The 16,140-nt window shown below is 36.9% G+C and overlaps 1 protein-coding gene across 1 annotated transcript; it reads right to left on the bottom strand.

Moving 5' to 3' along the window:
* Positions 1-3,421: 3,421 nt before the first annotated feature.
* wmd (serine-threonine kinase receptor-associated protein wmd) lies at positions 3,422-15,828 on the bottom strand. Its single transcript, XM_083111066.1, has 7 exons — positions 15,575-15,828; positions 11,548-11,687; positions 9,727-9,877; positions 8,834-8,958; positions 7,316-7,428; positions 5,480-5,616; positions 3,422-3,986 (listed from the first exon to the last, which is right to left on the bottom strand). Exons 1-7 carry the CDS (start codon positions 15,687-15,689, stop codon positions 3,784-3,786), a joined length of 984 nt encoding a protein of 327 aa, XP_082967192.1. The 5' UTR covers positions 15,690-15,828; the 3' UTR covers positions 3,422-3,783.
* Positions 15,829-16,140: the final 312 nt, after the last annotated feature.

Raw genomic sequence — 16,140 nt, 5'->3', positions numbered from 1 at the left:
ACCTACATTTGATTTTTACACGAGATATTATTTAAGTTGTTGTGCAACTTAGTTTGTAAACACAATGCTCAATGGTATTGCAAATACAGTACAGAGGATTCTTTAAAATATTCTTCAGTGCCTCAAGTTTTTGTAATTTGTTCAGAAATAATTCATTCAGGGGTGTGGTACTGAAACAAATGTAAAGTGAAGTTTACTGTCCTAAATTAGAGGTTGACTATCTTTTGTGGTGACAGAGGTGGAATACATACGTCAATGTCACTCTTGAAGCCTCGGTGCACTTTCTAAATCTGTTTCAGAGGCTCCTCCATCTAAGTGTTCAGGGGAAAGTCTTCCTCCTGCCCATCCAACAATGGTCAGGAAAACATTCTCGGAAAGGGGATGGGTTCACCCCTTGGCAGTTACGAGGGTCACTATTTATATTTTGAGCCTAACAATGAAAAAACAGGAATTTGGCATTGAAAACTGCTTTATTGTTTTTCGAAGTATTCTCCTTTATGGTCAATACACTTTTGCATTCGTTCGAACCATTTATCAAAGCAGTTTTTCCAATCTTCTTGAGACACCTCCATAATATGGTTTTTGAACGCATCAACGGCGTCTTCTGCCGACGAAAATCGTTGTCCACGCAATTTATTCTTGACATTCGGGAACAAGAAGAAGTCATTGGGTGCCAAATCAGGACTGTACGGCAGATGACCCATCAAATCGATTTTTTGACTGTTCATAAAGTCGGTTGTTAGACGAGATGTGTGACAGCTGGCATTGTCTTGATGATGAATGATCCGACGGCATTTGTTTGTTTACCATATTTGACCGAAGACCTCTGGCAAACAAATTGTTGTGTACCATTCAGAGTTGACCGTTCTACGTTCCTCTAAAGGCACAGTTGCCACATGACCAGTTTTCCAGAAAAAACAGGCGACCATTTGTTTCGATGTGCTTCGAGCGCGAACAAGTTTTGTTGGATTGGGTTCATCTTGAAACACCCATACAGTCGACTGCTGTTTACGTTCCAGCTCATATGCATATATCCATGATTCGTCACCTGTTACAATCTTATATACGTCTTTTGAAGCACCACAATTGTATTTATTGAGCATTTGTTTGCACCAATTGACGCGAGCGTCTTTTTGAGTTTTTGTCAAATTGTGTGGGATCCAACAAGAACATACCTTTCTCACAGCTAAATGATCTTGTAATATTTTATATATGCTGGTGGAACTAATGCCTATGGTTGCCTCAATCTCACAGTATGTCACATGACGATCTTGCAGTATTAGGTTTTGCACAGCATCAATGTTTTCTTGAACAACAACTGATTTTGGACGACCTTCGCGAATCTCGTCGGTGAGCGAATGGCAGCCACGATTAAATTCGTTATACCAGCGTTTCACAGTGGCAAAGGATGGGGCTTCATCGCCAAATGTGGAAGTAAGTTGATCGATGCACTCTTGTCTTGATAATCCACGCCGAAAATCGTAAAAAATCACTGCACGAAAATGTTCACGAGTTAATTCCATTTTATTGTTGTCGTGCAATCTCCAAGGCAACATAAACAACACAAATCAAGCTATTGACAAAACATTTGAAGTAAGTTATGGTCAATAATGCTAGACGATTCCGTGCAAACGTCAAATCGCGCCTAACTTCAATCAGTGTTGCCAAGGCTCAAAATATAAATAGTGACCCTCGTAGAGATCTTGCTATCCCAGATTTCCAACAATGCAGGTGGAAAATAAATTAAAACTTCAAATTCTGCATCATTTCCAGGATAATGAGACCCCATCAAAGGAGTTACTTCTGTTTCTTCTAAGCACTGGAGCCTTCGGCTTAGTTGCACTGTTACAGGCATCGGGAGAGGATGACTGTATGCTAGCGTCTGATATTTGTGTTCCAACTAAGGGCATTAGGCTGGAGGGCTTGTGACAGCAGATGCAATCCAAACAGGGACAGATGGATGTGTATATGTTTTCAGTTGGTATATGGTCCCTGTTCAATGACAATAAACCATACAGATGGGCAGAATGCTTCCATTGCAGTTCACACACCTGGGTGAGGATGAACAAGCATCTTGCCCATGTTCTCTGCCTCCCCAGATGAAAATGGAAGACTTAAAGGCTGGGGATCATGGGCGGAGTTTGAGCTCTTGCTCTTGCGACTCTGGGAGAAGCATATGATATTATAAACTAAGGGATATTCAATAACCCTCAGGTACTGAATAACCCCCCATTTTTTAACGGGTCTGGAGGCCTTCCCTCGGAAATTAAAAAAAACAACTTAAAATCACAGAGTTTTATGCCTTTTAGATTTGAAAATGTTAAATTTCTTCGCTTAAGTAAACAAATATTAATTAGTATATTGGTTGTTAGTTTTAAAAGAAGCAAAACAGTACGATTATTGCATTTAATTATTTTTTTATTGATACAATACTCTTACTACTTTAAAAACGTTACGGTACAATAGTAAGCTTTAGAAATTTGAGAAAAATTAAATTGAAAAGTTCTTTGATGCCTCAGCAGTAACTGTTGACTCAACACAAAGTCATTTTACGATTTTCTTTCTTCAAACTGTACACATCAATCAAATCTTCTAAGACCTGCTAATGCGGTGCATGCAATCATGCCAAACGTCAAGATTTGCAGTATGGCTTCATAACAAAAATGTAGTAACAGAACTTAATCATGTGTTATATTTTAGTCTTTTTTTAAGTTGGGAGGGCCATGCCCCCCTGGCCCCTCCAGAACTCCACCTATGCTGTGGATATATAACCAGAGTTAAGATGGCAATATGCAATGTCATTGTTAAGTAACGTTGGAGGTATTATATGCATTTCAGTATTTTTCATTGTTTTGTCCCATTTTGTTTTCATGCATTGAAAAACAATGAACCGGAAACAAGTGTGAGAAGTTCAGCTTCACTTGACAATATAATAGTCTGATGTGAAGTTTGTAAAGGGGACATTTTCCTCAGCTCTCCACATGCTACATCTGTAGCACCACAATTGACCAGGAAACATGGTGTGGATGCCACAGTTCTCTCTCTTCTGCATTGTCTCACAGATTTGAAGGGACATGATACGTGACATGAAGCCAGCCAGCTTCCCCATCAACATTCTGGGAGCCAAAAAAGCTAGCAGATCCTACTGGTTCACCCTTGCCAAGCTGGGAATAAACTTGAAGCAGTTTCTTGGAGCTGAGACCATGTGAACCCCTGACTGATGGGTATTCTTAGCCAATCCACTACCCAGACATCTTAGGGAATTCCACCTTCACACTTCCCCATAATGCACTTCCTGTTACTCCCTTTTTTGGGCATCTTTTTGTTCTCAATTCTGGACACCTTGGGAACAAAAATGGTAAAATTTGTAGGCCTTTTAGCTGAACACCAAACAGGTCTGGTCAAAATAAAACAAAGAAAATAGTAAGACTTAATAATTTGTTTATTTTTTTTTTCTTTTCAAAAATATGAATAACGTCCATAATAATACATCATTTGAAGTAAAGCTATTTTTAAATATTACTGCTACAGTGGAAGATGGCATTTTGTAATTTGTATCAATGTTGATTTTTCTCGGCCACAACCAAACAAAATGCGCAAGTCAATATATATTAATTTCATGTCATACAAAGAAAAATGGCAGGATTTGAAGACCTTTCTGTTCACTTGGTAAATAAAAAATCAATCACAGACCATCACCAACAATCGGTGCCACTTATACCCACGATACATACACACTGCACTCCAAATTCAAAAAGAAAAAGAAAAAAACAACAGTTTGCTTTAGCTTGCCGGAACTTCTTGTTTGGGGGGAGAAATGGGTTCAGCTGTAGGGGCACCATCAACACACTTCCACAGACCGTACGTCTTCCCTACAGTCGTCTGCCATAGCCTCAGCGTTCCATCCTCTGAACCAGAAGCATACAGCTCACCGTCGGGAGAAAACCTCACACAATGCACTGGACCAAAATGTCCTTTGAAAGACTCTGCAAAATTATGTAACAATCAGAAAAAAAGCTTGCAAACACTGATCTAAAAGTAGCTGTAGTCTCATTGGGCAAAAAGTACTCCCAAGTACCTTTTTTATCAGTACTCGCTCTATTGAAATTTTACACCATTGTGCAGTTTATAATTACCTCTATTCTAATGTAGCTTCATTGATTTGGCCACTTTTGGCGAATCGTGAAGATAAGCATGAGTGATATGATGAAACTGGTGAAGGGACACTCACTCACAAAGAACAGCCATGCCCAGGCTGGGATTTGAACCTGGGACCCCTGGCATCGTAGCACTGCAAATACTACTCTGCCATGGAGGTCAGCTACTGCAGCCTGAGTTACAGGAATCCAGAAAGTGTCCTTTTGTCACTGAACTACCCCTTATGACAATGTATACATTCCATACAAGTATCTGTATTACCACATTCATCACTAGAGCTTAACAGAAAAAGATTCTATGTACATCCCTTACAGCATTACCTGGTGGAGGTTCATTGCACAGTGGTTCGGATCCCACTTTAAACTGTAGGTCCAGTCCTGATTAGCCTATATGTGCATAAAGTTGACTCAAGACAACAAGCAGTCTTCTTTAGAAGTACATTAACAGGTGTGTAAGGGGTAAAAATCTTATAGGGAATAAAATTATGTTTAGATGAGCTGCATCTCAAATTATTCGAAAAAGGACTTAATTAGGACCGAGCCGATAACACTTTGAAGAGATACCCATGCCAAACACGATAGTCTTACAGAGTCCACAGATACTGATGCTTGAAAATTGTAACAAATGCAAGTTGATTAATATTATTATGTAAGTATTCCTCTCAAATTATTTGCATCCACTTGCTTTAAAATATTAGAGTATCACTTCAAAATATTTAAATAACAGGTATGAAAATACAAAATACACTTTTCCCAAAATGCTGGTGCAAAATAAATGAAAACTTCAAATTTTGCATAATTTCCATGATAAACTGCATGGATTTTTTGCGGACCACACGAAAGATTAAAATGTTGGAGAAGTATCAGCAGGTATTGCTAAATGAATTCCAATGGATACATTCTGATACCGATATTTCAGGATCGGTATTGGCTCTGCTCAAGACATAATTAAAAGCAACTGACTGCAGCAAACACAAATTACAGAGAATTGCAAAGGAATACAAAACACATAGTCATGTTAGAACTAAAGAGGATGCTGGACATCCGTATCTGGCCTCAACGTATGCAGAATACAGAGAAGGAATGCATACGTTACTATTATAACTGGTCTAAACCAAGAAAGAGGGATTAGGGTGAAACGTAGGTTGTAAAGAATTGAGAGTTTACTGATGTCATCAACTCTCAACTAAGACTGTAGTTAGTATATCATCTACTCAGGACAACCAGCAAATATGCTACCATAATGGGAAGGGAGAAACCAGACTCTGGCATCTTAAAATAGGGACATTAAGTCCTTGTGCAAAGTAACGAAAGTTGCCTACCTATTTCGGTTCCTGTGCTGTAATCAAACTTATACATTTTCAGGTCTTCACCTCCACACACAAAGATTGACTTGTCAGGATGCAATGAAGCCGAGTTCACCTGAGTCGGCACTGTGTACTCCCGAATTTTCTCCAAGCTGAAAGAGCACAGAAATTAATTATCAAAATATTCCAGAAACTATACACACACACCAATATACAGCACTACTGAATTTGTTTGTGTGCATGTGAACTTTGTATATTTCATTTCACTTTAGCAACTGTATTCTAGGAAACTAGAGCTGTGTTTACCAAACATATTTATAGCTCTATGGATACTACTAGAGGCATGCATATTTCGTTTTTGACAAACACGAAATGTGAAGTAACGCACTGTAACTGTAAAGTTCATTTTCCATTAATTTGAGGGCCTTCCCCATGGCGCAGTGGTAGCGTCATTGCCTTGTAATCAAGGGGTCCCGGGTTCGATACCCGGTGGAGGCACAAGTGGTTCGGATCCCACTTTAAACTGTAGGTCCAGTCCCGATTAGCCTTACTGTGCATAAAGTGGACTTAAAACAGCAACTCAAACCAAACCATTAATTTGAAAGGTATTTGAAGCATTTTCCTGCACGTAATTATGTGAAATGAACTGCAAAATGCGAAATAAAACTCTTATAAACACAAAATTTGGAGTTTATTTACCAATGAGACACTTTCTGAAGTCTGAATTGTCCTGTGTGTTATGCAATTCATGGAAAATTGATTAATTCTGCTGTAAATATTTGAGAAGCAAAAATGAGGCGGACTTCTTTATGCATGATTAAAACTTAATACTCTGATAACTACATACATGTGTTATTAGAAGGGAAATGTTTATTTTGTGTAATAAGTGTAGTTTTAAAATCAAATTTAGGGTTATATTCAGCATTTTAACACCAAAATGTAATTTTATATACCACTTTTGACCCCGAAATTGCCCAGTTTTTGTACCGAAATCTTAATCTTTTAAGGCAAGAAGTTAAAAAAAAAATCCCAAAATATTACATTCATGCAGAAGTTTTTTTTCACTTCGGTCCCTGAATAAACATAAAATCCAGCTTTCACTATAGTGTTATATCAGACTTTAAAGATATTATAACATATACATGTCACCATTATGGAAAATACACCTCTTGTCATTGTTGTTTTCCTTCACAATTTTGCAAATACAGTTGAGACTGCTTTATACGTCTGTTCTGCGTAATTCTGTGTTATACGTAAATTACTGTACGTCCTGGCAAAATATAATTTTAAACAGTGTTAATTAAACCTAATTTGTACGTAATGCTTTTATACGTAACCCCGGTGTTATATGTACTAATTTTCATAAAATACAGTTGATTTGTACGTAACCAAGCTATAACAATGTCACAGAAGTGACGATTTTCAGTTGCTACTGGTCAGCCATGGAGAAAAGGAAGAGGAAAAGTTACTCACTTGACCAGAAAGTAAAATTTATACGGGAAGTGAACGCTAATCCACATAAAACTAAAACAGCTGGAGATTTAAGCATCGCGTATACCACACTTTGCAGTCATTAGTGAAAGAAATGCTATTTTAGACAATTTTGTAAAATTGAGTAGCAAAACTACAGTGTCTACTGTAGTATTTCAGTATCAAATGTTCACTAACAAAGTGGCAAATGTAATGTATTTAAGATTCAAACTTTTAGATTAATTAATTTACTACTTTATGACAGAAATAACATATATTATACTGTACATTGTTCCTAAAAAAAAAAAAAGATACAATTATAACTCAGATTCAACTGTATATTGAACAGTTACAATTAATGATGTATTCTTGCATACTTACGTCTCAGAGTTCCAGAAACTGACAATATTACCATGGGTAATGGTCATGGTGCTTCCATCTTGAGAGACTTCCAGGCTGCTTGGAATTGCATTGAACTCAAGCTTCTGAACTTCCTATTGGAAAGAAAAATTGTAGTTAAACCATGGTTGTCACTAACAGCACGAGTTTACAGTAAACAATCAACTTGATGCTACTCAATGTAGTTTTCACTATCATCATTCCATTTCATTGATCTACATAACTTTTCCTCCACGTCTTTGCATATTACCTGAAGTCAGAAACTTCTACAAGGAGGATCAGAATGTCCGCTGATGCAGAGGTGAGTGTGAAAACAATCAAAAGGATTTTGTTTCTCAACATAGTCTCATCCAACAGTGACACATTTGTCTCAGGAGTATTCCGTGCCTCAGTCGTGTTGAAGAAAATGTCCACCGAGTCACATCACCAATCAGTTCATTTGTCCCCAACCTCACCGCGTTTTCCATTGATATGCTTTTTCTACGTTTAGGAATAGATGAAAGTCACTGGGTGTGGTGTGTAAGGTGGGTGTTGATGAGTCTGAACCTTGCATCTGATCTGGTGAACATCATAACCAATGTGATGGTGCACTGCCATGGTTCTAGAGAATGCCCAAAGTCAACTTTACTGAGAGATTGATTGTGATACAGTTCATCTCATCCAGCATTGAGAAGGAGAATGCAGAGTATGTATGAGGTGAGTAATATTTACCCTGTGCCAACTGAGACATTACTCGAAAATTTTTCTACTTTCAAAAAACTGCTACAATATTTCAAATTCCAAGAAATTATATCTGTTTACAAAACTGCACAGAGCATTCAAGCAGATTTTCTTGTGGTTTGTTTTTGGTGTTTGTCCAGTCATACAGTTTTGTGGCACCGTACACTTATTTCTCACAATTTTTTAAAGAACATTTTGTACTTAGACAAACTTATTGGGATTAGAACTATATTTTCAAGGTGGTCCCTAACAAATATCTAATGTGCAATCACAGGAATCAAACTCAAAATACAGACAGGAAGTGGAAATAGTGCCATAAATCTCCATGTCATCTCAGTTATTTAATCTGTCTGATTAATATGAATCTTGGAGCTATATGCAAACTTCAAAATGGGTATGTTGCACTACATAGCTAATTGAAAAGGATATACAATGGTTGTTTCTATAACAGAAGTAAGTATTTCTATTTCAAGGGAAAATACACAAAAAGTTAGCACAACCAAGAAGAATGAAAATGTGAATAATATTAAATTCTATTCTTGATTTCTATTAGACGAAAAATGAGCAGCTGCATAAAAATGAAAAGTATGTGAGAAATCTCATGCCGTCACAATATTGTACATCAGAGTACTCTCTAAATGTGTTTCAGTGTATTTATTCTTGAAAGCTCATTTCAAGTGTTTTTCTAATTCCAATTAATATTATACATTATATCATATTAAGCATTATATTATCCAAATGTGGATTAGTGATTTCAATCAGAAAAGGAGAAAAACTTACTTGTCCAGAATTTCTATCCCAAATGCGCAATGTTCTATCATCTGCACAGGTCACCAAATGCGTTCCTGAACGGAAGAAGATCACATGTCGAATGCCAGACGTATGACCAGAGAATACAGCAGGAGCTGGAAGAATACAAATAATTTCTATATAGTTGCTTCAAAGATGTATTAACTATCTCAACCATAATAGAAAAGTTAAAAATCATTGGTCTGAGGATACCTACATTAATCTTGGAGTGAATTTGCAAAATTCAATTTCAGGGAATAGTATTTGTCTGTACATGAACAAGCAATTTAATGAGAGTTGCATCAATCCGACTGAGCCCAAAAGATACAGAATTTATAAATTAATGGACTTAATAATAGGCATCAAAACCCTGTTACTTCTATGCACATAACCTCACAATGACTGCAGTTAGTGAAGTGATGACAGAGGAAATATACTGATTCTGATGTACCCATTGATAATCTTTTTGGAAACAACTGAAATGTTAATATTTAATCAATTCTGATATGCATTGTTATCTAATAGAACTACAATAGCATTTCTAGAATTGCAGATATAAATGCTACAGAAATTAGTGTTACATATCTCCTCAGAGGTTTTACGCTAGCACAAAAACAGTTATTCATATACACAAGATATGGATAATGTGAGAGAGAATTTAAATGCAAAAAATAACTTGCAGCTGAAAATTACAACATTATTCTTTATCAAAATGTGAAGTAAAATACCTCTCTTTTATTAACCTTCCAAAGATAGGGAATTGTCTATCAGAACGAATTTAAATACGGGATCTTTTATGAATTCCAATGTATCAATTTTGACCTGTTCATAAGTCAGAAATATCCCTAGTTGCAAAGTACTGAATGGAAGAGAGCAATTCTTACCAGCATCAGGTCTGTTGAGGTCGAACACTCTGACAAGTTTCTCGTTGCTGCCTGTTGCGAAGAGATTACTGTCAGCAGAAAAGTTGACGCTCTTCACGATGTGGTTGTGCTGGAAGGAATGGACCTCCTCTCCTGTAACAGCATCCCAAACCTGCACAGACAAAATAAAAAAGCATGCTCTAGAGTCGTTTTTCGTTCAGAAGAGACAACGGCGCTTATGGAGAAACCGCACAGTGTTGCCAATACAGCGCCAGCTCATGTCGCCGGGAAATGATGACCTTCCTTCACAATATATAATGATAATTATATGTAATTATTAACATTAATATTATACTGTGAACGTTACAGTTACCCTTTTTACTATGATCCATTGCGATCACTACACACGCGAGTGTAATGCACGAATATGACACTTCAGAAATCACTTAAAAAAGTAAAAATCACTGAGAGCTCACACAACTGAAAACACTTTTTCGGGAGAGGGAAAAAGTCTAAACAGACCAAAGCAGATCTCTCACTCAAGTAAGGGGACCCTGGCACATGGGTTAGATTCAAGTTGAAACCCAAACAAACAAATGAGTTATGGCCCACATGAACTGATAAGACGTGAATGACTCAAGCAAGGCATGTCATATTTCTATCTTGAAGCCCCATATTTTGTCACGTGTTGGAAAGCCTTTCAAAAGTTAATATGGTGTCTATGAATTTATGTGTACCTTGGAAACTGAAAGGTGATCTTCATTTCAGCATTAATGTCGACAGTAATGTAAACGAAAACAACATGTATTTGCGACAGCACTAATGTTGCTCACAACAGCAGCATTGGAAATAATTGTCAATTATTAAATTTAAGTAATTTCAATTCTATTATAACAAACTGCATGAAGTTCATATTTTTACTGAATGGAAATAAAATAACAACTGGAAAACTTGGTGGTGATTAGCCAGAATGCTGCGGTGAGTCAGCTCAAGATGGCCAGACAACGTCTCCTTACTTCGCGCGCGGTTCGGGTTAAAAAGAAACTCCAAATGCATGGAAGTAATATTTCTGGGAACCTTTGAGTGGTTATAAAAAATAATTTCATTATTTTCTCCACAACTTTGTCGCTGGAAGTTTTTACTGGGAATTACAGAACAAAAAATGGCCAGCGACATTTTCTACTGCACGAATATAAAAAATCTCCACATACTTTATTTGAATATTTTTTAATGCAAATATGCTTTAAAGTATTGATAAATTCTGAGTACCACCGTCACCTATGACAATTAAAAAACAGTGTCAATTATTTTCATAATGAAAGCTTCAATTTTACGGCATGTTTCAACGTTAGGAATGAAAACAATGTAAAAATTGTGTTTTCACAGAAAATTTGAGTTTTTAATTTATCTAAAATTATGTAAGCAAGTTACCAGTTTTTTGTGTTCACCATCGTATTCTCTACAAAATTTCCTGCAAAACTGCAGGTACCGATTTTACTTAAGCTAAATTTGTAAATCCAGAAATTTGACAACAGCGCGCTCGTATTTCCCATAAGAGCCCATTGTGTCTTCTGAACGTGAAAACGACTCTAGTATGTTCAAACAAAAGAACACGTTGTTATCTAAAGATATCCCTTTGGCAGTTACACGGAAAGAGGTAATTCACTTTAATAAACTTACAGTTAATTTTTCCAAGTGCTTTTTGTTTGCAATAAATTTTACCACTTGTACATGTCAAGATAGTGTCCATACCTGCATCATTCTGTGTAATGAACCACAAAGTTTCACATTTTATTCCCTATTCACTAAATCTACAACTAATGCAAAATTTTGTACATTTACCTTTGCATTAAAATCAGCAGCTCCTGTGGCTGCCATTGTAGCCTGTGCGTTCAAGTCCACTCCCCACACTGCACCTTTATGGCCTTCAAACGTTCCAATCCAGTCTCCTGTGTCCCCCTGCCTGAGCATCGGCTTTCCATCTACAGAGAATAATATCAAGTAATAATATATAGTACTGCAATCCACATTACAAATTCCTGAGACTATATGGTAGGACTCTAAATAATCAAACTCAATGTGTGTTCCGGTAATTATTTACGTTTTGAAAGAGTAGTCTTTATATTCCCATGTAATAGGCGTACATCACCACAAAACTATTTTGAATATCTGAACACCTGTGAAAGCAAGCCACACAAAGATTCATGCTGAATACCCTAGGAGGAATTCTAAGCAGATGTAATTTTTCAAACTTTGGAATATTGTAGCAGTTTTTATAGCAGAAAGGAAATTTCGAAAATGGCTTCACTGGCATTGACCAAAAGTCCAAGCGAGCCTAGGAATAAGTTATGTCAATTTTGACTGGTAGCTAAATAGAACTTTTTCTTGCCAGTTTCCACAGCAAAGAGGCACCGGGTGGTCCTAGGCAGTACCATCAATGTGTGTGTTGATGCACTTAAATTAGGAAGGGTTCAAATCAACACAGAATCAAGAGGAATACTCTTGATAAGTAATAATCGGCATATTTACTGTAGTTATTATTTATGAGAATCCAAACTTGTTCCTTGCTCTCTTGTTTGCTTCCACAAGCTTCATTAAGATGGAAAATAGGCCCAAGTTCCGATTGTTTAATTTCGGACTAATCATGGTGCACGCATTTTTGACATGGTTCGATGTTATGATTTTACAATACCAGAAAATGCCATAATTTCGTTAATAACTCGAATACTCACTAATTATGGAGTCCTGATGACGTATCCGCAGTTAAGATTTGGTGCTGACGTATAGAAATTGTAAAGTAACGTGAAGGAGTTGTAAAATAACCTTATCAATTACGACGATGATTCTCGATACACAAAAAGCGATTTGGAACCATGTTTTCTGACAAGTGACGTTCGCAATTCGTTATGCTGGCTGTGGTACGTAAAGAGAGGGAAAAACGTCCTTTTTATCATAAGTTTTGGTTTTAAAAAAGTAATTTTTCACTAAGTTTAGGCTGGGTAAATATTAATGGTATGACTTAAGATGACCGGACCCCTCTCCGATTTTCTTCATATTTGGCATACTTACTAATTGAGGCCTGCTAATGATGAACCTGAAGTTAAAATTTGTCGGAAACGTCTAGAAATTTCAAAATAATTGCGAACATTGACGCTAGCCCCATGAATCATTGGTGCTAGACCCACGAACCATCGATGTGTGGTTAGGTTAGTTTCGGTTACACAAACATAGTTAAAATTTGGTGTCGTGGTAGTATCAGGAATATATATATTTGCTTGTGAAACAAAAAATTTTGCGAAAATAGACTGTTTCCATTCCGAAAACTAACGCCTTATTTTAGCTTATTTTGCAATTTCTAGACATTTCCGACAACTTTAGATTCGTGATTAGGAGGCCTCAATTAGTCAGTAAGCCAAATATGAAGAAAATCGGATAGGAGTCCGGTCATCTTAAGTTGTTCCATATTAATAATACGGGGGTATTCATTCATATTTCGCATACTCATTAATTTAGGACACTTGATCACGATTCTGCGGTTAAAATTCATCGCTCAAGTGCTATGAAACTGATCTTTTTTGATGGTTCCTGGTGGCAATTAGCCTTACACCCCTTGAACGATGCACGGGTAGCCCCATGAACCATTCACCGGTAGTCCCACGAACCATGCACGGTTAGGCTAACATAGTAAAATGAGGAATATATATTTCGTTTTTTAAGTACTCGAAACACAAAATCTTGATAAAAATTGGTTTTCTTGAGAAATCGAGGGTGTCAGTTGCAATCACGGACCCGCTTATTTTGCAAGTTCTACACGTGAGTGCCAAATTTTAACTGCAGAATCATGATTAGGAGCCCTAAATTATTGAGTATGCAATATATGAACGAAATTGGGGAAGTTTCCGGTTATTGTAAAACCACTCGGGTTAGATTTATATTTATGACTAAACACATACTTGAGATTCTTAGTGATTAGTTACTGCAGGTTTCCTGGAAAATATTTTTTTTCCTTCCGTATACCCTTATATGATTTCAAATAATGCTATTATTAATTATATTATAAATATTACGAGCAGCCATTATTTTACTGTCATCTTGGATATTGACTGCTGGTGACATTTACTTTACATGGGTGGGGTGTGAAGAGGCATTGTGTCCATAAATGCTTTCGTTGTTAGGCTAGGCATGTCAGTTCTAGGCCTTTTAGCATTGATAGAACATCCCTAGCAATCTTACTAAGTTCACAAACAAAAATTACAGTTGATTTTGTACTGCAAGTAATAAGTGACCTAAAACTGACTTTTAGTATAAGGAAGTGCAGCAAACATTCTTAGGTAAATAAAACTGTGCTATATTGAAAACGGGTATATAATAATAAATTTGTTACTAATCTGATATTCCCCGGACAGATTTCTTCATTTTTACAGAAGAAACTACTTACGGTAATAAGTTCCTGTAGCATTGTCTAACATCTGGAAGGTGTTTTGTGTGATGTGGGAATGTTTCATAGCGGAAAGTCAACCATTGACACATAGCCCCACCAACCATTTCTGGTAAGGTTAGGTTAGGTAGGGTCACGTATAGATTACTATAGTTAAAAATTGGTTTCAAAAAAATATGCATAGCCCCACACACCATTCTCGCATAGCCCCACGAACCATTGACACATAGCCCCAAGAACCATTTGCGGAAACATACGTTCTTCAGTTAAAAAAACACTTTTTTTAAAAAAAATTGCAATTACTTTGATCAAAAAAATGTGAATACACGTTAAAGAATGTTCCGCGAAGCAGATAGGTAAGTACAAATGTCAAAAATTGACAAAACAAAGAAGTTATAGGTGTCCGAGGAATATCAGATTTTACCATAAATTTCATACATGGTATTTATTCGGTAAATTTTTAATGTTAAAAACAATGTACATTAAGTATTCAGTCTTGATATTATTTAGATTATGTTGAATGTAAAATACACATGTGAATACAGATTTGACAAATACTGTACATCTTGACTTTGGTAAAACTTCAGTATGGTCCCAACGGATTTCTTCATTCTTTCACAAGAAACTACTTACGGAAATGAGTTTCTGTAGCATTTAGAAGTTCGTGGAGATATTTTATTTCATCGTGGAATCTATTTCACTGGGGAAATCATATATTTTTCAACAGAAATATCTCTCCCGACGCACAATTGCTGTTGCTTTCATTTGCTTGCATTACGTGAACCAAATATTGCGAACGTTTGATGACGTAACTCCCTGTCAGTGTTTCCAACCATGCAGTTTTTTTGCAAGAAGATGACAATTTTAACTATGTTTGCCGAACCTAATTTTGCCGTGCATGGTTTGTGGGGTTACGCGTGCATAGTTCGTGGGGCTATTCATGAATTGGGGCTATCCGTGAATGGTTCGTGGGGATTTCTCGGTTGACAAGGTTGGAAACACTGCATACCCACTGATGATCTACCACGGTAGTCAAGCTGTCTCGCCATATTGTGTCTTATGGAAGCGCAAAAAAGGAAGAACAATAATTACTCCTCATTGAAATTATTTTCGTGAAAAAAGCAAAAATAACACCTTGCAGAATCTTTCGCAATGCAGAATAGCTAAGTACGAATGTTATAATTGACGAAATAAACGAGTGAGAGGTGTTGGGACCGTATCGAAGTTTTACCCTCGACTTATCTAATTTGAGTGAATTATGTATTTCTGGAATTGCTTCCATGAAGCGTGCCACTTGACCTCTTTACCCGAAAATGATCCCCTTTATCAAGACATTTCACCACCTTGATTCGTCATTTCAAGAACACAAGAACGGAAAAAAAAATCTATAATGATACAGTTTATTTCTATAATTGACATAAATTAACTAACCTTTACAAGCGGAAATAAGGAAATAACCGCTTTCAGTGATGTCACTGAAAGCTAGATGTACAACAGGTCTTGTATGTCCACTACACGTTAATGGAGTTTGCCTCAGGTTTGCCATGTCTACAGTTTTACACTTTACAAGCTTATTTAACAATACATCAAAACCGTTTTTAAAACTATAATATAAAGTGTTCGCTCCTGAAGTTCCAAGCCCTGCCAGACTCCGAAAGAGAGACAGACGAATACTCAAATAAGCAAGTTTGCCAGGTACAGGCAAAGAAAATTCACAAGAATGATACGTTTAAAGTTCCTGCGATACGATACGTTTCTGCATGGTAGGGACTGTGGTAGGGATGTGTGGAATCTAAGCTGCTCGTCAAGTCAACCTTGCAGCAGGTTTTATGTATCAATCCGCGCGAGAACTGAGCTCAGAATCTTCCGTGCCAGTCTTTCCTCAACCGCCGAACTGCTTACATCGCAGACACTGAGAAAATCCACAGTATTGCCAACCGCACAACACATCAAAACCCGCATGCATGTCAAGTGGAATGTATTTTTGCTTCTCTTTG

Source organism: Lepisma saccharinum, chromosome 24 (genome assembly GCF_977018435.1).
Source record: "Lepisma saccharinum chromosome 24, izLepSacc3.1, whole genome shotgun sequence".
NCBI lineage: Eukaryota > Metazoa > Arthropoda > Insecta > Zygentoma > Lepismatidae > Lepisma > Lepisma saccharinum.
This window is presented reverse-complemented; position numbering and strand designations above follow the sequence as displayed.